Source organism: Phyllostomus discolor, chromosome 8 (genome assembly GCF_004126475.2).
Source record: "Phyllostomus discolor isolate MPI-MPIP mPhyDis1 chromosome 8, mPhyDis1.pri.v3, whole genome shotgun sequence".
In the NCBI taxonomy this organism is placed as follows: Eukaryota; Metazoa; Chordata; class Mammalia; order Chiroptera; family Phyllostomidae; genus Phyllostomus; species Phyllostomus discolor.
In genome coordinates, this window is record NC_040910.2 from 69,958,936 (window position 1) to 69,975,231 (window position 16,296).

Genomic DNA, 16,296 nt, shown 5'->3' on the forward strand with positions numbered 1-16,296 from the left:
ATTGCAAAATTAGATGCAAGTCAGTTGATGTCATATAGGGTAATATAACTGTGACCTTTGAGGTTATCTTTTGTGGGGAATAAAAGTCACTCATCCCACATCCACAAATTAACCTCTGACTTCACAGAACATGAGCCCTCATCCACAGCAAATAGTGATTTAAACAAAATTAGCCTCACCTACATGAGCCTGAGGTGGGCTTGTCAGAAAGTGCTGGGGTGTGATTTTGTAGAGGCATGTTGATTATAGTTTTGCCTTATTGCTGAGTGCCCCCACCCCAAATGAGCCCAGCTGAGGCGGGCGCTGAGGGAGCTGGGACCAGGGGCTAGAATGCAGGCCAGGAGGGAGCTCTCACAGGAGAGGCCGAGGCTGCGTCCCTCAGCGGGCACCTGCACTAGGTGTTAGACCATTGTGGTTTCAAACCCTGGGGTTCTGGGGCCGTTGGCAAGATGTTTTACTTATGGGAGCTTCAGTTTCCTCATCCATAGAATGGGAGGGTGATAGTACCTCCCTCTCAGAGCAGTTTGTGAGAACAAAGGCTGACCTACATTGATTTCACATTGCTTGGCCAGTAGGGTTTGGGGTGACTTTAGCTTGTGAGAGAAGTCCTGGTAAGGTCACAGGGAGATGACAAGAGACCTGAAGAGCTGGCCCTTCCACCCAGGGAGCCCTAGGGAGCCTTAGGGAGCTAGTTGCCGTGGAGACGAATTAAACAGTTTACTCCACTTTGATGTGGTTGGGTAGCAGAGGAAGTGGGCAGGTATGAAGCCTCGGGCCTCCCCCTTCTTCCTGACTCCACCCCCAACAGGGTGCCTACTGCCTCCACTGTGGGGGTGGCAGGAAACCTCACGCCAGTGCCACCAGGTCCTGCCCACCACAGCTCTCTGGGGTGAAGCCCGCGTGCTTGTTGACTATTTACTGCACGCCTGCATGGCTGTGCAGACCACAGTTGTTGCCTGCAAAGAATTCGTCTGCAAGCCTGAGGGTGACGGTGGGCCTCACGTGTGTGAGTCACTCAGCACACCAGCCTCCACGACTGCATCTCACCCAGACCACAGCCCTGCGAAGTGAGAAGGAAAAGCAAGGTTATTCCCATTTTGTACATGAGACAACCAAGACTCAGAGAAGTTGAATGTTTCTTACCCAATCTATAACATCGAGTGTGAGAGAAGGAACGTGGGCCTTGGTGTGACAAACACCTATATTACTTAGTAGTTGACGACCCGGGACAGGTTACATAAGTTCTCCTTGTCAAAAGGAGGACTACAATTGATGACGATGACAGCAGTGGTGATGGCAATGGCTGCATTACCTGTGTGCTTACAGTACATCAAACACTGCCACGAGTTGGTCCCATCCACCCCCAGAACACCCCCCTGGATAATTCTAGTATTTCCATCTTTCAGATGGTGCATCTGAAGGCTGGACAACTAAGTAGCTTGCCCGGGGTCACGTAGCAAACAAGAGCTCTACCACCTGAACCTGTCTGCTCAAGTCTATAAACCATATTCTTTGACTCAAAAAACCACATTCTCACATTGCATAATGCTATTTCTACCAAAAGACCCTGGCAGGTGACTGCGTGATGTGACGGAAAGACCCAGGGCCACCCTGGCTCCCAGGCACTTCCTGCCCTCAGGCAATCCCCCCCGCCTTTCCTCGCACTCGGTGCCTCCCTACCTCGGCCTCCTGTCAACCAGGAGCGAACCTGGATGAATCAGTTTTGCCTGTCGGCTGGTAGCAGGCAAAGTCTTGTGAAGTCTTCAGTTTCTCTTGGGACATTCCTGATCATAAATATTTGCATCTTCTACTTTTTGTCTCTGATCAGGGAATGAAAGGTTTGAACCCCTTAAAGGAAAGTCAAGCACACACGGGTGTTTCCAGCTGTTGGAAACCCCAGGTGTGGCCTCGCACTTTCCGCAGGGATGGCCTCCCTGCGCCCAGCTCACACCCTGTCCAGGGTGCTGTCCCGACAGGGAGACGGACCCCGTAAGGACTTCCAAGCCCTGACAGGGAGGCTGCCTGCTTCTGTCACCCTTGTCAGTGAGGAGGGCGGAATGTTCCATCTCCTCACTGAGGCTGACGCAGAACTGAATACACACTGTGAAGGGTCTGTTTTCCAGCGGCAGAGCTGAGCCAAGTTGCAGGGACACGTGGAAAACCTTGAGCTCATTTCCTCTCCACACATCTGAAGTCAGAGGGGACAGAAAGGTGGCTGAGGGCAGAGAGGAAGGCGGGGGGCATTCGGGTGCGGAGGCTCAACCTTCGAGGGACAACACCAGGCAGGACCTCAGTCCCCTGAAAAGCTGTGGGAGCCAGACTGGGATGCTGAGGGGAAGGCGAGAGCTGTGGAAGGTGCTGAGACTGACTGACTAGTCTGAGGGGTGCCTGGACACACCCTGCAGGACACCAGCACTGCGGAGGGGGTTGGTGACAGGAGCAGCTGAACAGCAGAGACCCCGCCTCGGTCCCCTTCTCAGGGTGCTCCGCCCACAGTCTCTGCAGGGCGAAGCTCTGTGAGTGGCTTCAGCCACCGTGGGGCCTGGACTCCTGTCATGGATCCAAGGCCTTGTGGGCCTCAGGCCTAATCTGCCCCTTGTCCTGAACCTCACCAGGAGCCCCCAGCCTAACTGCCCAGTGCCAGGTTCTCTGTGAGGTGCAGGGCTGTGGTAGCTGAAGGAATAGGCAAACCTGTGAACTCTGCCCTTTTCTTTTTGGTCACAGGAATCTCCTACCAGCGGCTGGTGAGGGCTGAGCAGGGTCTGCCCACTCGGAGTCAGCGCAGCTCCACTGTGTGAGTGCTCGTGGGGAGGGAGCCACAGCATGGGGAGCGGGGCAGGGATGGGACCCACCCCCCACGGTTTCACCGTTCCTGCACCACCCAGCCTGTGCTTCTGGCACGCCCTCTATCACTGCACCCCCTCCCACCCAAGCCATAAACACACGGGCTTAGACCCGGAACCCCCTGCAATTGCCAGGGATGTTTACAAGAGTCACTTTTCTGGGCTGAGGTCTTTCATCAGATTCCTAAGTAAGTCTGAGATTTAAAAAAAAAAGGTTAAGAACTACATGAATTGATTGTGGCAGGTGCTGGGCACACATTACCTCACTTGACCCCACTTTTCCGATGAGGAAACTGGAGGTCAGAGAGCCCAAGTAACTTCCCCAAGGCCACACAGCTAGTAAGCATGTCAGGATTTGCACCTCGATCTTACTCAAAATCCCATACTCTTTACACAGTGTCTTTCTGCATGTCATTAAAACAGCATTTCCCAGCCTTTTTTGACCAGAATCTACAATAAAAATTTCATGTTCTATGACAGGCTGGCATGCACACACACACACACACACACACCCCAGCTGGAACAGGCTTCATGAAGCAAAGCTTCCCCTGACCTCAGAGGATGGGCTCTGTCCCATTCTGTTCTGTTTTATTTAAAAGACAATTCTGGTTGTGATTCCCCACATTGATTCCGTGACCCACTGGCAGGGCCTGGGCTGCGGTTTGGCAAACACCAGAAAAAGCCTGTATTCTGAGGACCCTCCAGCAGGTCTCTGGTGTCTCACCTGGACACCCAGGAGCCCAGAGCTTCCAGCCTCCTTCAGCGGAAATGAAAGTCACCCTAGTCCCTCCCCATCCTTAGCCCCAGGGGGCCACCGTGCACTCACACTGCTAAGAAAACATGTCTTGTGTCCCTTCTAGGTAAAAACAAACAAAAAAAGCCAGTGTTAGGTTTTGAAAGAGACAGAAGGGCATAAAACTGTTCAGTGAAATTTAGTTCAGTAAGTAAAATGAGATGCCGGGGCAGGGGCAGAGGCAGGCGGCTGGTGAACATGCGCCGCATCTTTGCAGACTTGCTGAGCTTTGGGCATCACTGTTGGCATCACTGCTTCATCCAGTCCTCCTGTGAACCTTATGGAAAAGGTATTTTTAAGGTCAGGAAGCTGAGGTGCAGAGGGGTTAGTGGAAGGTCTTTGTGCTGAGATGGTCTGCCTTCTGTTTCCTGTAAGCTGGGGATGATGGTAACTTGTCTGGCAGAGAGAGCGAGCAGGTGGCGCGGGAGCAGGCCTGGCCGCTCTGCTCCTGCACACAGAGGGGCTTAGCGTGTCTGTGCAAGAAGCCACCACACCCTCAGGAAAGGGGCGCTCAGAGGGGGCTTACATGAGCCTGCCCCCTTTTCCTTACAAATAGAGAAATGAAAATTAGCTTCTCCCAAAAGGGCAGTGACTGACAGAGCCTGGTCCTGAGCCCAGGGCCGGTGCAGGAACAGATGCCCAGAGACCAGAGGGCATGCCACCTGCCTGGTGCCTCTTTGCACCGAGTTTACACACAACGAAGGTTTAAGCGAAAACAATAGTGAATGTGAGCAGTTCACACTAAAGCTTTTATAGGCATAATAACACCGTGATGGCTCGAATATACTTCGAGAAAACACAGTGGTGAGGGTTGGTGTGGGCGAAGTGAGAACAGTCCTGTGTTGTTAACCGTTAACTGAGTGAGCGGCACCCTCAGGGTTCATGATTCTCTTAACCTTTGTGTGTTTGAGATTTTCATAATGAACACAGTTTCCCACGGGCACCAGGGAGGAGCCCGTGCAGTGGGAGGAGAGGCAGCGTGGGCTGGACACACCCCAGCCCCGAGCTAGCCTGCATGAGGGCTTGGGCAAGGCAGAAATGGGTCCCCTGGGAGTGGAGGACTCAGATGCAGCCCCGCCATGGCTCCCTTCTGCCTGGCAGAGGCCACCCCTCATCACAACCCTTGGCCTGAGGAGCAAGGTGTGGACTGAAATTTCAGGCCACACTGCTCCACGGCACGTGTCTGCCCCCTGCCCCCTCCCCAAAGTGATTGCCTGGCTCCAAGTCACCTCACCTAAAAGACAGTCGTCTCTTGAGTAATCTTGCATCCATTCAGATATCCTGTAGAAACATATGTTTATATAAAAATGTAGCTAAATTTTTTTTTAAATTAAGTTCAGATTTTAAAAGGTCTTTGAAAATGCTGGGTGAAAAGTACTCAAGTGGACCCTAAACTTTCCTGTGGGAACTGGGCCCCTGGAGCCCCACCCCCTCTCCCCAGCCTTGGGCCCTGCCTGGGCTGCAGGAGGCCTGGGCTGCAGGAGGCCTGGCCTCAGGGCGGCACGCCCTGTGGGGTAGATGGCTGCCCCTCCCGCACCCACAGCCTCTCCTCTGTGCTCCCAGCACTGTGCTGTTGCTGAACCCCGTGGAGGTGCAGGCAGAGTTCCTCGCCGTGGCCAACAAGCTGAGTGCGCCCGGCCATTCGCCTCATAGCGCCTACATCACCCTGCTCCTGCATGCCTTCCAGGCCGCCTTCGGGGTCCACTGTGACCTGCCCAGTCTGCACTGCAAGCTGCAGGTATGTGTCTGGGGCCTGGGGCTGAGCACAGCCCCCTTGTAACAGAACACATCTCTGAGAGGCAGAGTCCTCTCTCTGCTCCATCTCAGCACTGCAGTCTCCAGGGTGCTGGCCTCCCTTGCTCCCAGGGGCAGGGCGGGCAGGGGCTGGAGAGCTGGCTTTGTTGACAGGGTTTGAGTTGGTTGTGCTGCGTCCTGACCCGGGGTGGGGGGCGCACAGAGCTTCGGAGGAGCAAGGTTTAGATGACAGCTGGTGGACCTGGGTTCTAGTCCAAGTGCTGTGATGGGTCAGTCGTGTGGCCCTGGACAGCCCCGTCCCCTCTCTGGGCTGCAGGGGTGAGCTCTGAAGTCCCTCCCGTCTGCGGTGCTCTGGCTCTGGGCTCTCTCTCATGACCACTTCCTGAGATAGGGGTTGGAGGCAGGCCTGGCTCCCTGGTCTCTGGATGCAGATGGGTGACGAGGCTGGAGAGGGGACTGGCCACTGCTGCCCTCACTGGGACCCTGGACAGTGGAGAAGTCAGGCAGCCAGGCCGTGGTATGGAAGCAAGTCTTTCTCCTCCTGGGATTTCAGTCCAAGACCCTGGCCGAGCTTGAGGACATCTTCACAGAGACTGCAGAGACACAGGAGCTGGCATCTGGCATTGGGGATACAGCCGAGGCCCGGCAGTGGCTCGGGACCAAGCTGCGGGCGGTGGCAGAGAAAGCCGGCTTCCCCGATGTCTTAGGTGAGGCTCTTGGAATAGTGGGGCCCACTTTCCTGTCATCTGCTCTGGCTGCCACAGTGGGCGGGCCAGGTCAGCCTGGCAGCTCTGCTCCACACAGTCACTCAGGGACGCATGTTGCTCCACCTGCCCCTGGTGCATTGTTCCTGCCTGCAGGGTTAGGGCTGGGTTGCCATCATATGGTGGCTTGTGGGGAGAGAAAAGGAATGTGCTGATCCAGGGTAAGGGGCTTTCCTTTTACATTGAAGATAATAGGGAAGTTGCATGCGTCAGGGCTACAGGTATCCCCTCGGCCCACTTCAGGCACGTGGCCACACCTCTCACTCCAAGGTGCTTGGGAAACTTCCTCTCTGCAGCTCTGCTACCAGGGAAGAGAGGGCACAATACTCCTCACAACACCTGGAGAGATAATGCCATTGTTCTCCTGTTTGAACCCTGTAAAATGAGGGTTCACATACTTACACAGCTTATAAAAGGGCACGGCATCCACATGGGGCCCTCTGGCCGAGAGCCAGGCTCCCCAGCTTACTGCTCAGCCTCGGCCCACCCAGCCTGGTGGCCTAGGCCGGTCGTCTCCCAACCCTGGTCTCTTCTCTCAGATTAGGGGACTGGGCTGGCTAATCTCAAGGCCCCCTCCCAGGCCTCACCCTCTGCCCACCCCGTTCTTACAGACACTGCGAAACCCGGCAAGCTCCGCACCATTCCCATCCCTGTTGCCAGGTGCTACACCTACAACTGGAACCAGGACAGCTTTGGTAAGCAGCTGGCCAGGGGCCCTGAGATGCCCACCCCCAAACTACCGGGGCCCTTTTCCTGGTCCCAGTGCCTGTCCCGCCGTGCAGCAGCCCTATGCCTCACCAGCCTTCCCGCCTGAGCTGGCACTCAGTGGAGCAGAGGGAGCGCTCCAGGTCCCACCACCTTCTCCCTAGGTCCACCCTGTCTGAACCTGTCACCCCTCCCAAGGTGAGCAAGAGAGGTTCTGAGGGTCCAGATGCCCAGATGGCACCTCCTCTTGCTTCTGTACAGACATCCTGCAGGAAATCCTACTCAAGGAGCAGGAGCTGCTCCAGCCAGGGATCCTGGGGGACGACGAGGAGGAGGAGGAGGAGGAGGAAGAGGAGGAAGAGGACTTGGAAACGGATGGGCAGTGTGCCAAGAGGGACTCACTGCTTTCCACCAGCTCGGAGACCTCCCATGACTCCACCCTGTCCCTTGCCTCATACCAGGCCTCGGGGGCCACCCTGCCCCGCCAGCTGCTGACCTCCTTTGTCTCGGGCCTCTCGGACGGCATGGACAGTGGCTACGTGGAGGACAGTGAAGAGAGCTCCCCAGAGTGGTACAAGAGACCCGGCGGGCGGGAACGCCGGGGCTACCGCAGGCCCGGGCAGAAGTTCAACAGGATCTACAAACTCTTCAAGAGCACCAGCCAGCTGATGCTACGGAGGGACTCTCGGGGCATGGAGGGCAGCTCGGACTCGGCGCTGCCCCTGCGGCGGGCCGGGAGCCTCTGCAGCCCCCAGGGCAGCCCGGGGCCACCCCTGACCCGGGCTCAGCGCTCCCGCTCCCTGCCCCAGCCCAAGCTCAGCACCCAGCTGCCCAGCTGGCTCCTGGCCCCCGCCTCACGGCATCAGCGCCGCCGCCCCTTCCTGAGTGGGGATGAGGACCCCAAGGCTTCCACACTACGCGTTGTGGTCTTCGGCTCCGATCGGATTTCAGGGAAGGTAGCTCGAGCATATAGCAACCTGCGGTAAGAACTGGAATAGGGCTGCATCACTCTGCCTTGGGACAGGGTAGCAGTGGCGGTGGTGTCGGAGGCTTGAGGCTGGCTTGGCCAGAAGAGACCAAGGGGCTCCTTCTCACCATCTTCTTGTTTCCAGGCGGCTGGAGAACAATCGCCCACTCCTCACACGGTTCTTCAAGCTTCAGTTCTTCTACGTGCCTGTGAAGCGAAGCCAGGGGGTCAGCTCCAGCGCCTGCCCAGCCGCTCTGAGCCAGACACCCCCACTCCCCCCAGACTCCCCGAGGCACCCCATCCCGACAGTATGTCCCCAGTCCGAGACCAAACAGGGTGGGAAAGTAGAGTAGACAGGAACAGGTTCCAGTGACCTGAAAGGGCTGGTTGGGAGTCACCAAAAGCAATTTCTTGAATTCGTGGGGCACCTCCTCCTGCCTGGCCCTGGTTCCCAGGAGTGGTCCCTCCCTGCACTTTGGGGTGGCCTTTGGCTGTATGACACAGACTGAAACGTGTCAGATTGGTCCAAGGGCAGGAAGAAGCTCAGATTGGGGCTGCAGGGCTGCCCAGGGCCCTGGGGCCGCAACGGCAGGCCTCCTGGCTACCTGGGAACCTGAGGATGACTCTCGCCCCCTGTTTCAGGAGCTGGGCATCGCCCACTGGGAGGAGAGCACCAATGATATCTCTCACTACCTCGGCATGCTTGACCCCTGGTATGAGCGCAATGTGCTGGGCCTCATGCACCTGCCCCCTGAAGTGCTGTGCCAGGTGAGTGGCCCCTGGGGTGGGCAGAGAAGGCCCACTGGCTATAGTCCATCAGCCTTGCTTAGAAGGCTCTGGTTTGGGGACATCCAGCTTGAGGGCTCCATGGAGGGCCAGGGAGCACTTGGAGATGAGCAGGGAGAATAGGTGAGAAGCAGGACTGAACCAGAACCCAGGGCATGGGGGTGCAGAGGGGGCCAAGGGCTGGAGTCACCACCGTGACAGGGAGGGTCCTCAGAAGGATCCAGGGGACCTTAGGCTTTAGCCCCCGTCCTCAGGTCAGCTTTGTCCAGCTCTATGCCGGGCCTTCCTAGAGGCCCACGTGCCGGGTTAGGGGGAGGGACGGAGACTGGGCTGTGGGTCCTCCCTGACGTTTTTGTCTCTCGCTTTCCTCTCCCTGCCCCCCACCCTGGCTCACTGCCTCTGTGTCTTTCTTCTCTGCATGTGTGTGTGTGTGTGTGTGTGTGTGTGTGTGTGTTCCTCTGTGTCTTTCCTTCTCATGTTCCCATTCTCTCCCCTTCCGCGTCCCCTGTCCCTCTGCCTTGGGCTCCCCACACACAGCAGTCCCTGAAAGCTGACTCCCGGCCCCTGGAGGGCTCCCCCACCCAGCTGCCCATCCTGGCCGACATGCTGCTGTATTATTGCCGCTTTGCTGCACGGCCGGTGCTGCTGCAGGTCTACCAGACGGAGGTAAGCTGCCCGGCCGCCCCAGGCCTCCTTTTCCCTCAGGCTCCCCAGCAGGCCTCCTGGCCCTGCCTGTGCCTGTGGGCCTGTAGGTCCTGTCCCCACCCCATGGCAGCCCCAGCCTGTGCTGGAGAAGCCGGGGTGGGGGTCCCCACAGGAGGTCTGCACTGATGCTCTGGTCTTGCCCTCTCCAGCTGACCTTCATCACCGGGGAGAAGACAACAGAGATCTTCATTCATTCCCTGGAGCTGGGTCACTCTGCTGCCACACGAGCCATCAAGGCTTCGGGTGAGCACTGCCAAAATCCCGGTGGAGACAGGTGGGGGGCTAGAAAGGTGGGGCTCCCAGTGGTAGCCCCTGGGGAGAGGGGTGGCTTCATAAAGGGCTGGAGTCCTGGGGAAGTATGACCCTGGAAAGGCAGGGTCACAGGTGGGAGTGGGGCTGGGGGAGGGGAGGCAGAGTCCCGGGCCTGTAAGTGGCACTCAGTAAAGGGCCTGTCTGCATGGCACAGGTCCTGGCAGCAAGAGGCTGGGCATTGATGGGGACCGGGAGGCCGTCCCTTTAACACTACAGATTATTTACAGCAAGGTAAGGCCTATGCTGGGCCCCATGCCCCTCTGGAACCCTCCCACCCCTTCCAGCTGACCCTGACCCCTGGGTCTCCTGACCCTCCTCACCCAGAGCCAGACTCTGAGGTCCCTGGGCCCCAGTGTTTAAGCTGCTTGAGGCTACAGAACCAGGCAACCAGGGCCTGGCTGCAGGGCTAGGGCTGAGAGCGGAGCAGGTGGGGCCGCCGAGGCACAGCGAGGCAAAGCGAGGCACAGCGAGGCACAGGCCTGGGCTGGGGCAGGGGGCCTGGCTGTGGGCCTGGGAGGTGGGATTGGTGCGAAGGGAGTGAAGAGATTTTGGAGAAGGGGGTACCCAAGAGCTTGCCAGAGGATATGTGTCTCTGAGTGGGTCACATCATGGGGTACAGGCCCCAAGAGGCTGGACTCACCTGTGGGGAGCCCTCCTGCCTTTTTGTTTTCTTCCCCCTTCAACCATCCAAAAGATATTCACTCAGTATCTCCTCCTGCCAGGCTCCATGCTGGGTGGGGGAAGTGCAGTAAGCAGGAAGGGCTGGGCCCTCCCTTGAGCTTTTCAGAGGAGAGAGGCAGACAAGAAACCAGGAGACAGGCACATGGCCATGATACTGTCAGGGTGGTGAGTGATGACGAGGCCACAGAAGGGCTGATGGGGTGGTGATGACGGAGCCGCTTTCCATTTGGCGGCCACAGGGATGGGCGGGAGGGGCGCACCCCGAGAGTCTGTGCCGGGTCAAACACCTGCTGTGTTCTAGGCTCAGGTGTGTTCTTCAGGGTGAACAGAATGCTTACAGCCTAGAGGGGACAGTGGGCATTGGTTAGACAAACCCACAGATGTGTGAATACAGCTCTGGCCACCGGGTGGAGGTGAGGTACGTGGTACTGTGAGTACCACCAAGGGGATTATTCAACCAGTCGGGAAAGTTAGACAAGGCTTCCTGGGGAAGGGGCTTTGGGCTGATGTTGGAAAGAAAACCAGAGTCAGTTAAGCTAAAAGAGAGGGGCGTGTTCTCCAGATAGAGGGAAGAGCGTGTTCAAAGGCCCCAAGTGGAGGAGAACAGGAACACTAAAGGTGATGAAGTGAGCCCTGACCGGTGTGACTCAGTTGGTTGAGTGTCATCCTGCAATGCAAAAGGTCGCTGGTTCGATTCCCAGTCAGGGCACATGCCTGCGTTGTAGGTTTGGTCCCTGCTGTGGACACATGTTGGTGGCGGCTGATCGATGCTTGTCTCTCACTTTGATCTTTCTCTCCCTCTCTTTCTCTCTCCTTTTCCCCTTCCCTCAATCTAAAAATAAATAAATACAATCTTAAAAAAAAAGTGAGGCTAAAGGGATAGGTGGGGCCAGAATGCCAAGGGCCTTGATTCTAATGAGAGTTTGGTCCTGTCCTAAGAGCAGTGGGTACCTTTTAAGGGGCTCCAGTGTGCGGCAGTGCTGGCACTGTGTGTGACAGGGTCAGACGTGAGGTTCGGACGTGCCCTCTGGCAGCTCTGTGGGGAACAGACTGGAGGGGCCGGGGGGCCCTGGCAAGGCCAATAGGAGGCTAACATTTTCCAGGAGAGTGAGGTGGGCAGCCAGCACAGGGCCGGTGGCCGCGATGGAGGAGATGGGAGCTGTGTGTGGATTGTGGGAGCAGCAGGGCTTAGGAATGGGCTGGATTTCAGTCTTCTGTGACTAACCGCCCCATTTTCTCAGAAGCAGCCAGCATCTAGTAGGGGCAGATCAGGCAGGTGGGCCATGGTGAGTTCGAAGTGCCCTGGAGAGATAGAAGGAAGAAGTCAGCACAGGCAGTCGGATGGATGCGCCTGAACTCAGACGTGGAACACGGAGATGGGTGTGTAGGCGGCCGGGGCTCCCCGCTGGAGAAGTAAGAGTGCAGGAGCAGAGGACCCGGGAGAGGGTCCTGAGACCGGTGTCATGTGACCCAGGCAGAAGAGGGTGTCGTGCTGAGCGGAGGCCCCGGCCAAAAATGTGGTAGAGAACCAGGAGTGTGCCCCCACAGAAGCCCAGGAAAGGAGAGGGGGGAACAGAACCAAATTCTGTAAGGTCAAGTACACTCAACTTGACACTGACCAAGGACTGAGAAATGCTCTTAGGTTTGGCAACACGGGGGTCCCCAAAGAAAGAGGGCCTCCAGGCTGGCTCTGCCAGGGACTCTGGGACTGTGGGGTCCTCTCCTCCTTGCTCTGGGCTCAGCAGATTGTTAAGACCCCCTTGAGATGCCCTCAGCTCTCGTGTCCTATGACCTCAGAGTCACTGAGGTCTGTACAGGGGTCAGGGGCTCTTCATGAAGAAGCTGGCAGGCCTGGGTAAATGAGAGAAAGGAGCTTCCTGGCTGCACTGGTGGCAGGTAGCTCCCTGTCACTGGTGATCTGGAACCCCCTCTTGAAGGGAAGGTAGCTAGCAGCGGGGCCTCCAAGCTGAGAGAGGATCTGCCTTTGCTGCCTCTCCAGGGGGGTGTCAGTGGACGAAGTCGCTGGAATAACATGGAGAAGGTCTGCACTTCCATCAACCTCAACAAGGCCTGCCGGAAGCTGGAGGAGCTAGGTGAATTGGGTGGGCAGGGAGGGCACAGGGGCAGTGGCAGGGAGGGCATCCGAGCCCGGCCTGAGCTGCCCTGCCCCTCAGATGCTGGCACGGAGGCCCTGATGCTAAACCTGACAGAAGTGGTGAAAAGACAAAATCCCAAGTCCAAGAAGGGCTTCAACCAGGTAAGGGCTCTGGTCTCCGTGAAGCCACACCCTCAGGAGACTTACTGGACGTGTGTGTGTGCGCACGTGCATGCCTGGGTGTGTGTGTGGGAGAGGAGGGTTGTCTGCAAGGTATGGGGGGCTGGGGGAGAAGGAGAAGCAGGGAGAGGCTGTGGTTTAGGGGTGTGTGCACATGTGGAGTGCTGTGGGGGGTTAGGAGGAAGGGGTGCCTTTGGGAGAAAATGTGTGTGGGGTCAAGTTCTGCCCTGAGTCTGAGGCAGAGCAGGTGGAGACAGGGGCCCCAGGGCTGCCCCAGGGAGGGCAGAGAGCAGTGCAGTTTCTCCTCAGGGGCACTTGCTTCTTCCAGACTCAGGGGAGGGCAGAGGATGGAGAGGAGCCAGGGCCTGATGGCATCCTCAGAACCAGCCCCCCGACACCCCCGGCCTGAGCTGGCCCTTATCAGTGGAGAGCTGCCCAGCAAACCCCCCTCCTCTGCCACAGCAGCTTGGGCAGTTCCAAGGGAAGGAGCTGCCAGGGGCCGGGACGTCTGTGGCCAGGGCTCTGGGGACTGACCTGGGCCTTCCTTCCAGATTAGCACATCACAGGTCAAAGTGGACAAGGTACAGATTATCGGCTCCAACGGCTGCCCCTTTGCAGTGTGTCTGGACCAGGATGAGAAGAAGATCCTGCAGAGTGTGGTCAGGTAGGAAAGGGGCCCTCGATCTGCTTCAGTTAAGTGGGGTTTGGGGCAGGGGTCAGTTTCCATATACTCCCACCCAGAGGCCTGAAAGTTGCTGGAGGGACGGGACACCTGTCCTTACTCCTGCCCTGCCTCCCAGGTGTGAGGTCTCACCTTGCTACAAGCCAGAGAAGAACAGCCTCTGCCCGCAACCCCAGAGGTCCCCCTACCCTGCTGCCCAGGCCACGTCGGACCTCTGCTCCCTCCTCTGCCTGCCCATCATGACTTTCAGCGGAGCTCTGCCCTAGCGAGACCCTGCGCCGGCCTGGACGGAAAGCCTGGAAGCAGCCTCTTCTGAGCCTCTCCCAGATGGTGGGCCGTGAGGGTCTCGCTCCTTGTGGAGAACCAAATGGCCCGTGAGGGCCAGAGTCCTGCTGTGGGCTCTGCACTGGGCAGGTGGCAGAGCCTCGGCAGTTTCTGGGGCCTTGGACCTCTCTTTGGGGCAGAAACAGGCTTTGGGGAGAGAGGAGTTTAGCCACACCATCTCTCAGGTTCCTTGAGGTAGAAAGGAGAGCCGACCTCTGGAGGCCCCGGCCACTGACATAGTCAAGTGTCCTTGCAGGGAGGGAGGTCGGAGGCTCCGGTGCTCTGGGGTGTGGTGTAGGCCTCTCCTCCTAACCTGTGGCTGGGCCCGCTCCTTCCTTTGTCAAAGACTTGAAAGCCCTTTGTGTCTGGAGTTCAGACTCCTCTGCTTTGGATACATGGATGAGACTTTTCATTCCTGGCCTTCAGTACCTCCCACCTCTCTCCCTGCGTCCCCCGTTCCTGAAAAACAGCACTAACACTTTACTTGTCCATTGTCAGAACCTGGTCAGGTTCTCTCTGGGGCCCCTTTCTGGACCTGAGGTCCTGGGGAGATAGGACAGGTTAGATTCAGTTGCAGCTCAGTCACCTTCTAGCTAAATGACCAGAAGGAAGTTAATTAGTTTCTTCAAGCCTTCCTTTCCTTAGCACTAAGATGAGGGGGACTCAGGCCACTTCAAAGGGCTACAGAGGAAGGGCACAGTGCCCGGCCCTATGGCTGGCGCGGAGCAGGTGCTCAGGAAAGGCCAGCAGCCTCGCTTTCAAAACGCTGGCGCCCCTTCTGGTCCTAGGGGGCTCTCAGGGCCTCCGGGAAGCTCTCCATTCACTCTTTTCCAGTTCACCAAGACTGAGCACTGAGGAGCAATTAGCTTTTCCCTCTGCAGGAGGAACTGCCTGTGTCAGGGTGACGGGAGGGTTGCTCAGGCACCCTGGCCTTTACCTCCTCTCCCAGGTTGGCCCCCCATTCCCCCACTTCCATCTCCCTCCTTGGGCTGCTGTACATGGTGTGCAGAATCTTGTAGCCCCAGGTTCACTGGCACCTTTCTGGTGCATGGGCAAGATCCCAGGGGAGTAGAGAGTGGCATGACTGGCATTGCAGAGCTTTGGCCTGACTGCGGAGATGGGGGATAGAACATAAGAAGAGAGCAGCAGTGGAAAACTGCCAGGTGGGAGGAGTCCAAAGTGAAGATGGGCTCGGGTGATAGGGTAGAGGGCAGGCTTGGGGCCAGGATTTGAACTGGTCGAGGTGGGGAAGGGAAGTGCGGAAGCTGACCACCGTATCCCACACAGAGCCTTTTCCAATTGACTCTCCTCCCGCTCCATCCTGCTCCAAAGGCTCTGGGTCTGTAGGAGCCCCTGGAACCCCAGTCCTGAGGATTCACACCGTGAGGGGAGTGAACAGAGCCGCCTCCTACCTGGTATCGCCATGTCTGCCCTGCCCTGGCCAGGCTCCAGAGACTGACTGGCCATATACCTTTAATACCTTTTGTTGTGTCAATAGATTATTTTACTTTGTAACCACTGGTTACCTAAGAAGAATAAATGAAATGTAATATTATTGTTAAATAAAACTTATTAATCTTGTATTTAATGACCTAGAGCTATTTTGCTGCATGATAATTAACTGCTAGTTGAGCAGTTCATATAAATCATTTTACATATAGCAGAAATGAGATTCTTGGGGGGTTGTTTTTCTTTTTTAATCTTTTTGTAATTTTCCTCTCTGTAGAAAATATATTTGTGCTTAAATTTTCCATGGCACTGTTCCAGAGGGAAGGAGGTGAGCCCAAAGCAGGCCCTCTGGATCTGGGCAGTTCTTAGACCTGGATCACAGGGAGGGAGAGGAGAGGAGGCCAACGGGTGACAGGGACCCCTGCGCCTTGGGAGAAGCGCATGAGCACCAGGCTCTGAACACAGCTAGCTGCTGGGGAGGGAGGAAGAAGGAACCGTGGCTGCCCCAGCTCTGCAGCAGCTAGCTACTGCAAACAGTAAAGCAGACCTCATGCTCTGTGGTGTAGACTGGGATTATTTATTCTTGCTCCTGCATCCGTACGACATCTAGGGATCCCTTGATGTAGGTTGGGATAAGAGTGGCTTGGCTCCGAGCAGCAGGCTGGGTTCAGGCCTGCTCTGTGGGTCTCTCAGGCACCTGGGGTCAGCAGTTAGCACAAGGCAAGTAAGCAGAGGCATGTGGCACCTCCTAGGGCCTGGGCCTGGGCACAGTATTTACTCTTGACATTCAACAGGCCAAAATTGAAGAAGCACATGAACTCATAGGTTCAATAAACTCAGCAAGTCTTGCACTGGATGAAAGCAAAATTACATGAGATCACTTCACCTCTGATGCTTTTCTAAAACCCTATAACCCTGGTCTAATCATGAAGGAAAACATCAGGTAGCCCAGACTGTGGGACATTCGATGGGATAATCCAACCTGTTGTCCGCTAGACAGTCAGCCTTGTGAAAAATGAGGAAAGACCGAAGGTGAATGAGGAAACCTGAAAACTAAATGCAATGTGGTACCCGGGATTGGCTGTCACCAAGAAAGAGAATATTAATGGGGAAACTGGTGAAATTCCAATAAAGTCTAGAGTTTACTTTTTAGAACACACACACATGCCCACCTCATTGTCAGACTCCTGGGGGAAAACCATTATTTTCTTAATTAGACTGGAAACTAATCTTTTTACTGCCTCCATTATTATAC

General features: G+C 56.6%; 1 protein-coding gene across 4 annotated transcripts in view; it reads left to right on the forward strand.

Moving 5' to 3' along the window:
• Positions 1-15,965, forward strand: part of PIK3R5 (phosphoinositide-3-kinase regulatory subunit 5) — a 69,096-nt gene extending 53,131 nt beyond the window's left edge. For 3 of the 4 annotated variants that reach the window (XM_028534358.2, XM_036033005.1, XM_036033006.1), the window contains exons 6-19: positions 2,725-2,794; positions 5,200-5,374; positions 5,945-6,098; positions 6,767-6,850; positions 7,122-7,842; positions 7,973-8,135; positions 8,470-8,595; positions 9,151-9,279; positions 9,468-9,561; positions 9,785-9,861; positions 12,311-12,404; positions 12,486-12,568; positions 13,138-13,250; positions 13,387-15,965. In XM_028534358.2, the coding sequence (XP_028390159.1) occupies positions 2,725-2,794; positions 5,200-5,374; positions 5,945-6,098; positions 6,767-6,850; positions 7,122-7,842; positions 7,973-8,135; positions 8,470-8,595; positions 9,151-9,279; positions 9,468-9,561; positions 9,785-9,861; positions 12,311-12,404; positions 12,486-12,568; positions 13,138-13,250; positions 13,387-13,534 (2,231 nt within the window). In that variant the 3' untranslated portion in view covers positions 13,535-15,965. The remainder of the gene's footprint in view (positions 1-2,724; positions 2,795-5,199; positions 5,375-5,944; positions 6,099-6,766; positions 6,851-7,121; positions 7,843-7,972; positions 8,136-8,469; positions 8,596-9,150; positions 9,280-9,467; positions 9,562-9,784; positions 9,862-12,310; positions 12,405-12,485; positions 12,569-13,137; positions 13,251-13,386) is intronic. The other variant, XM_036033007.1, reaches the window with a different exon arrangement.
• The last annotated feature ends 331 nt before the right edge of the window (positions 15,966-16,296 follow it).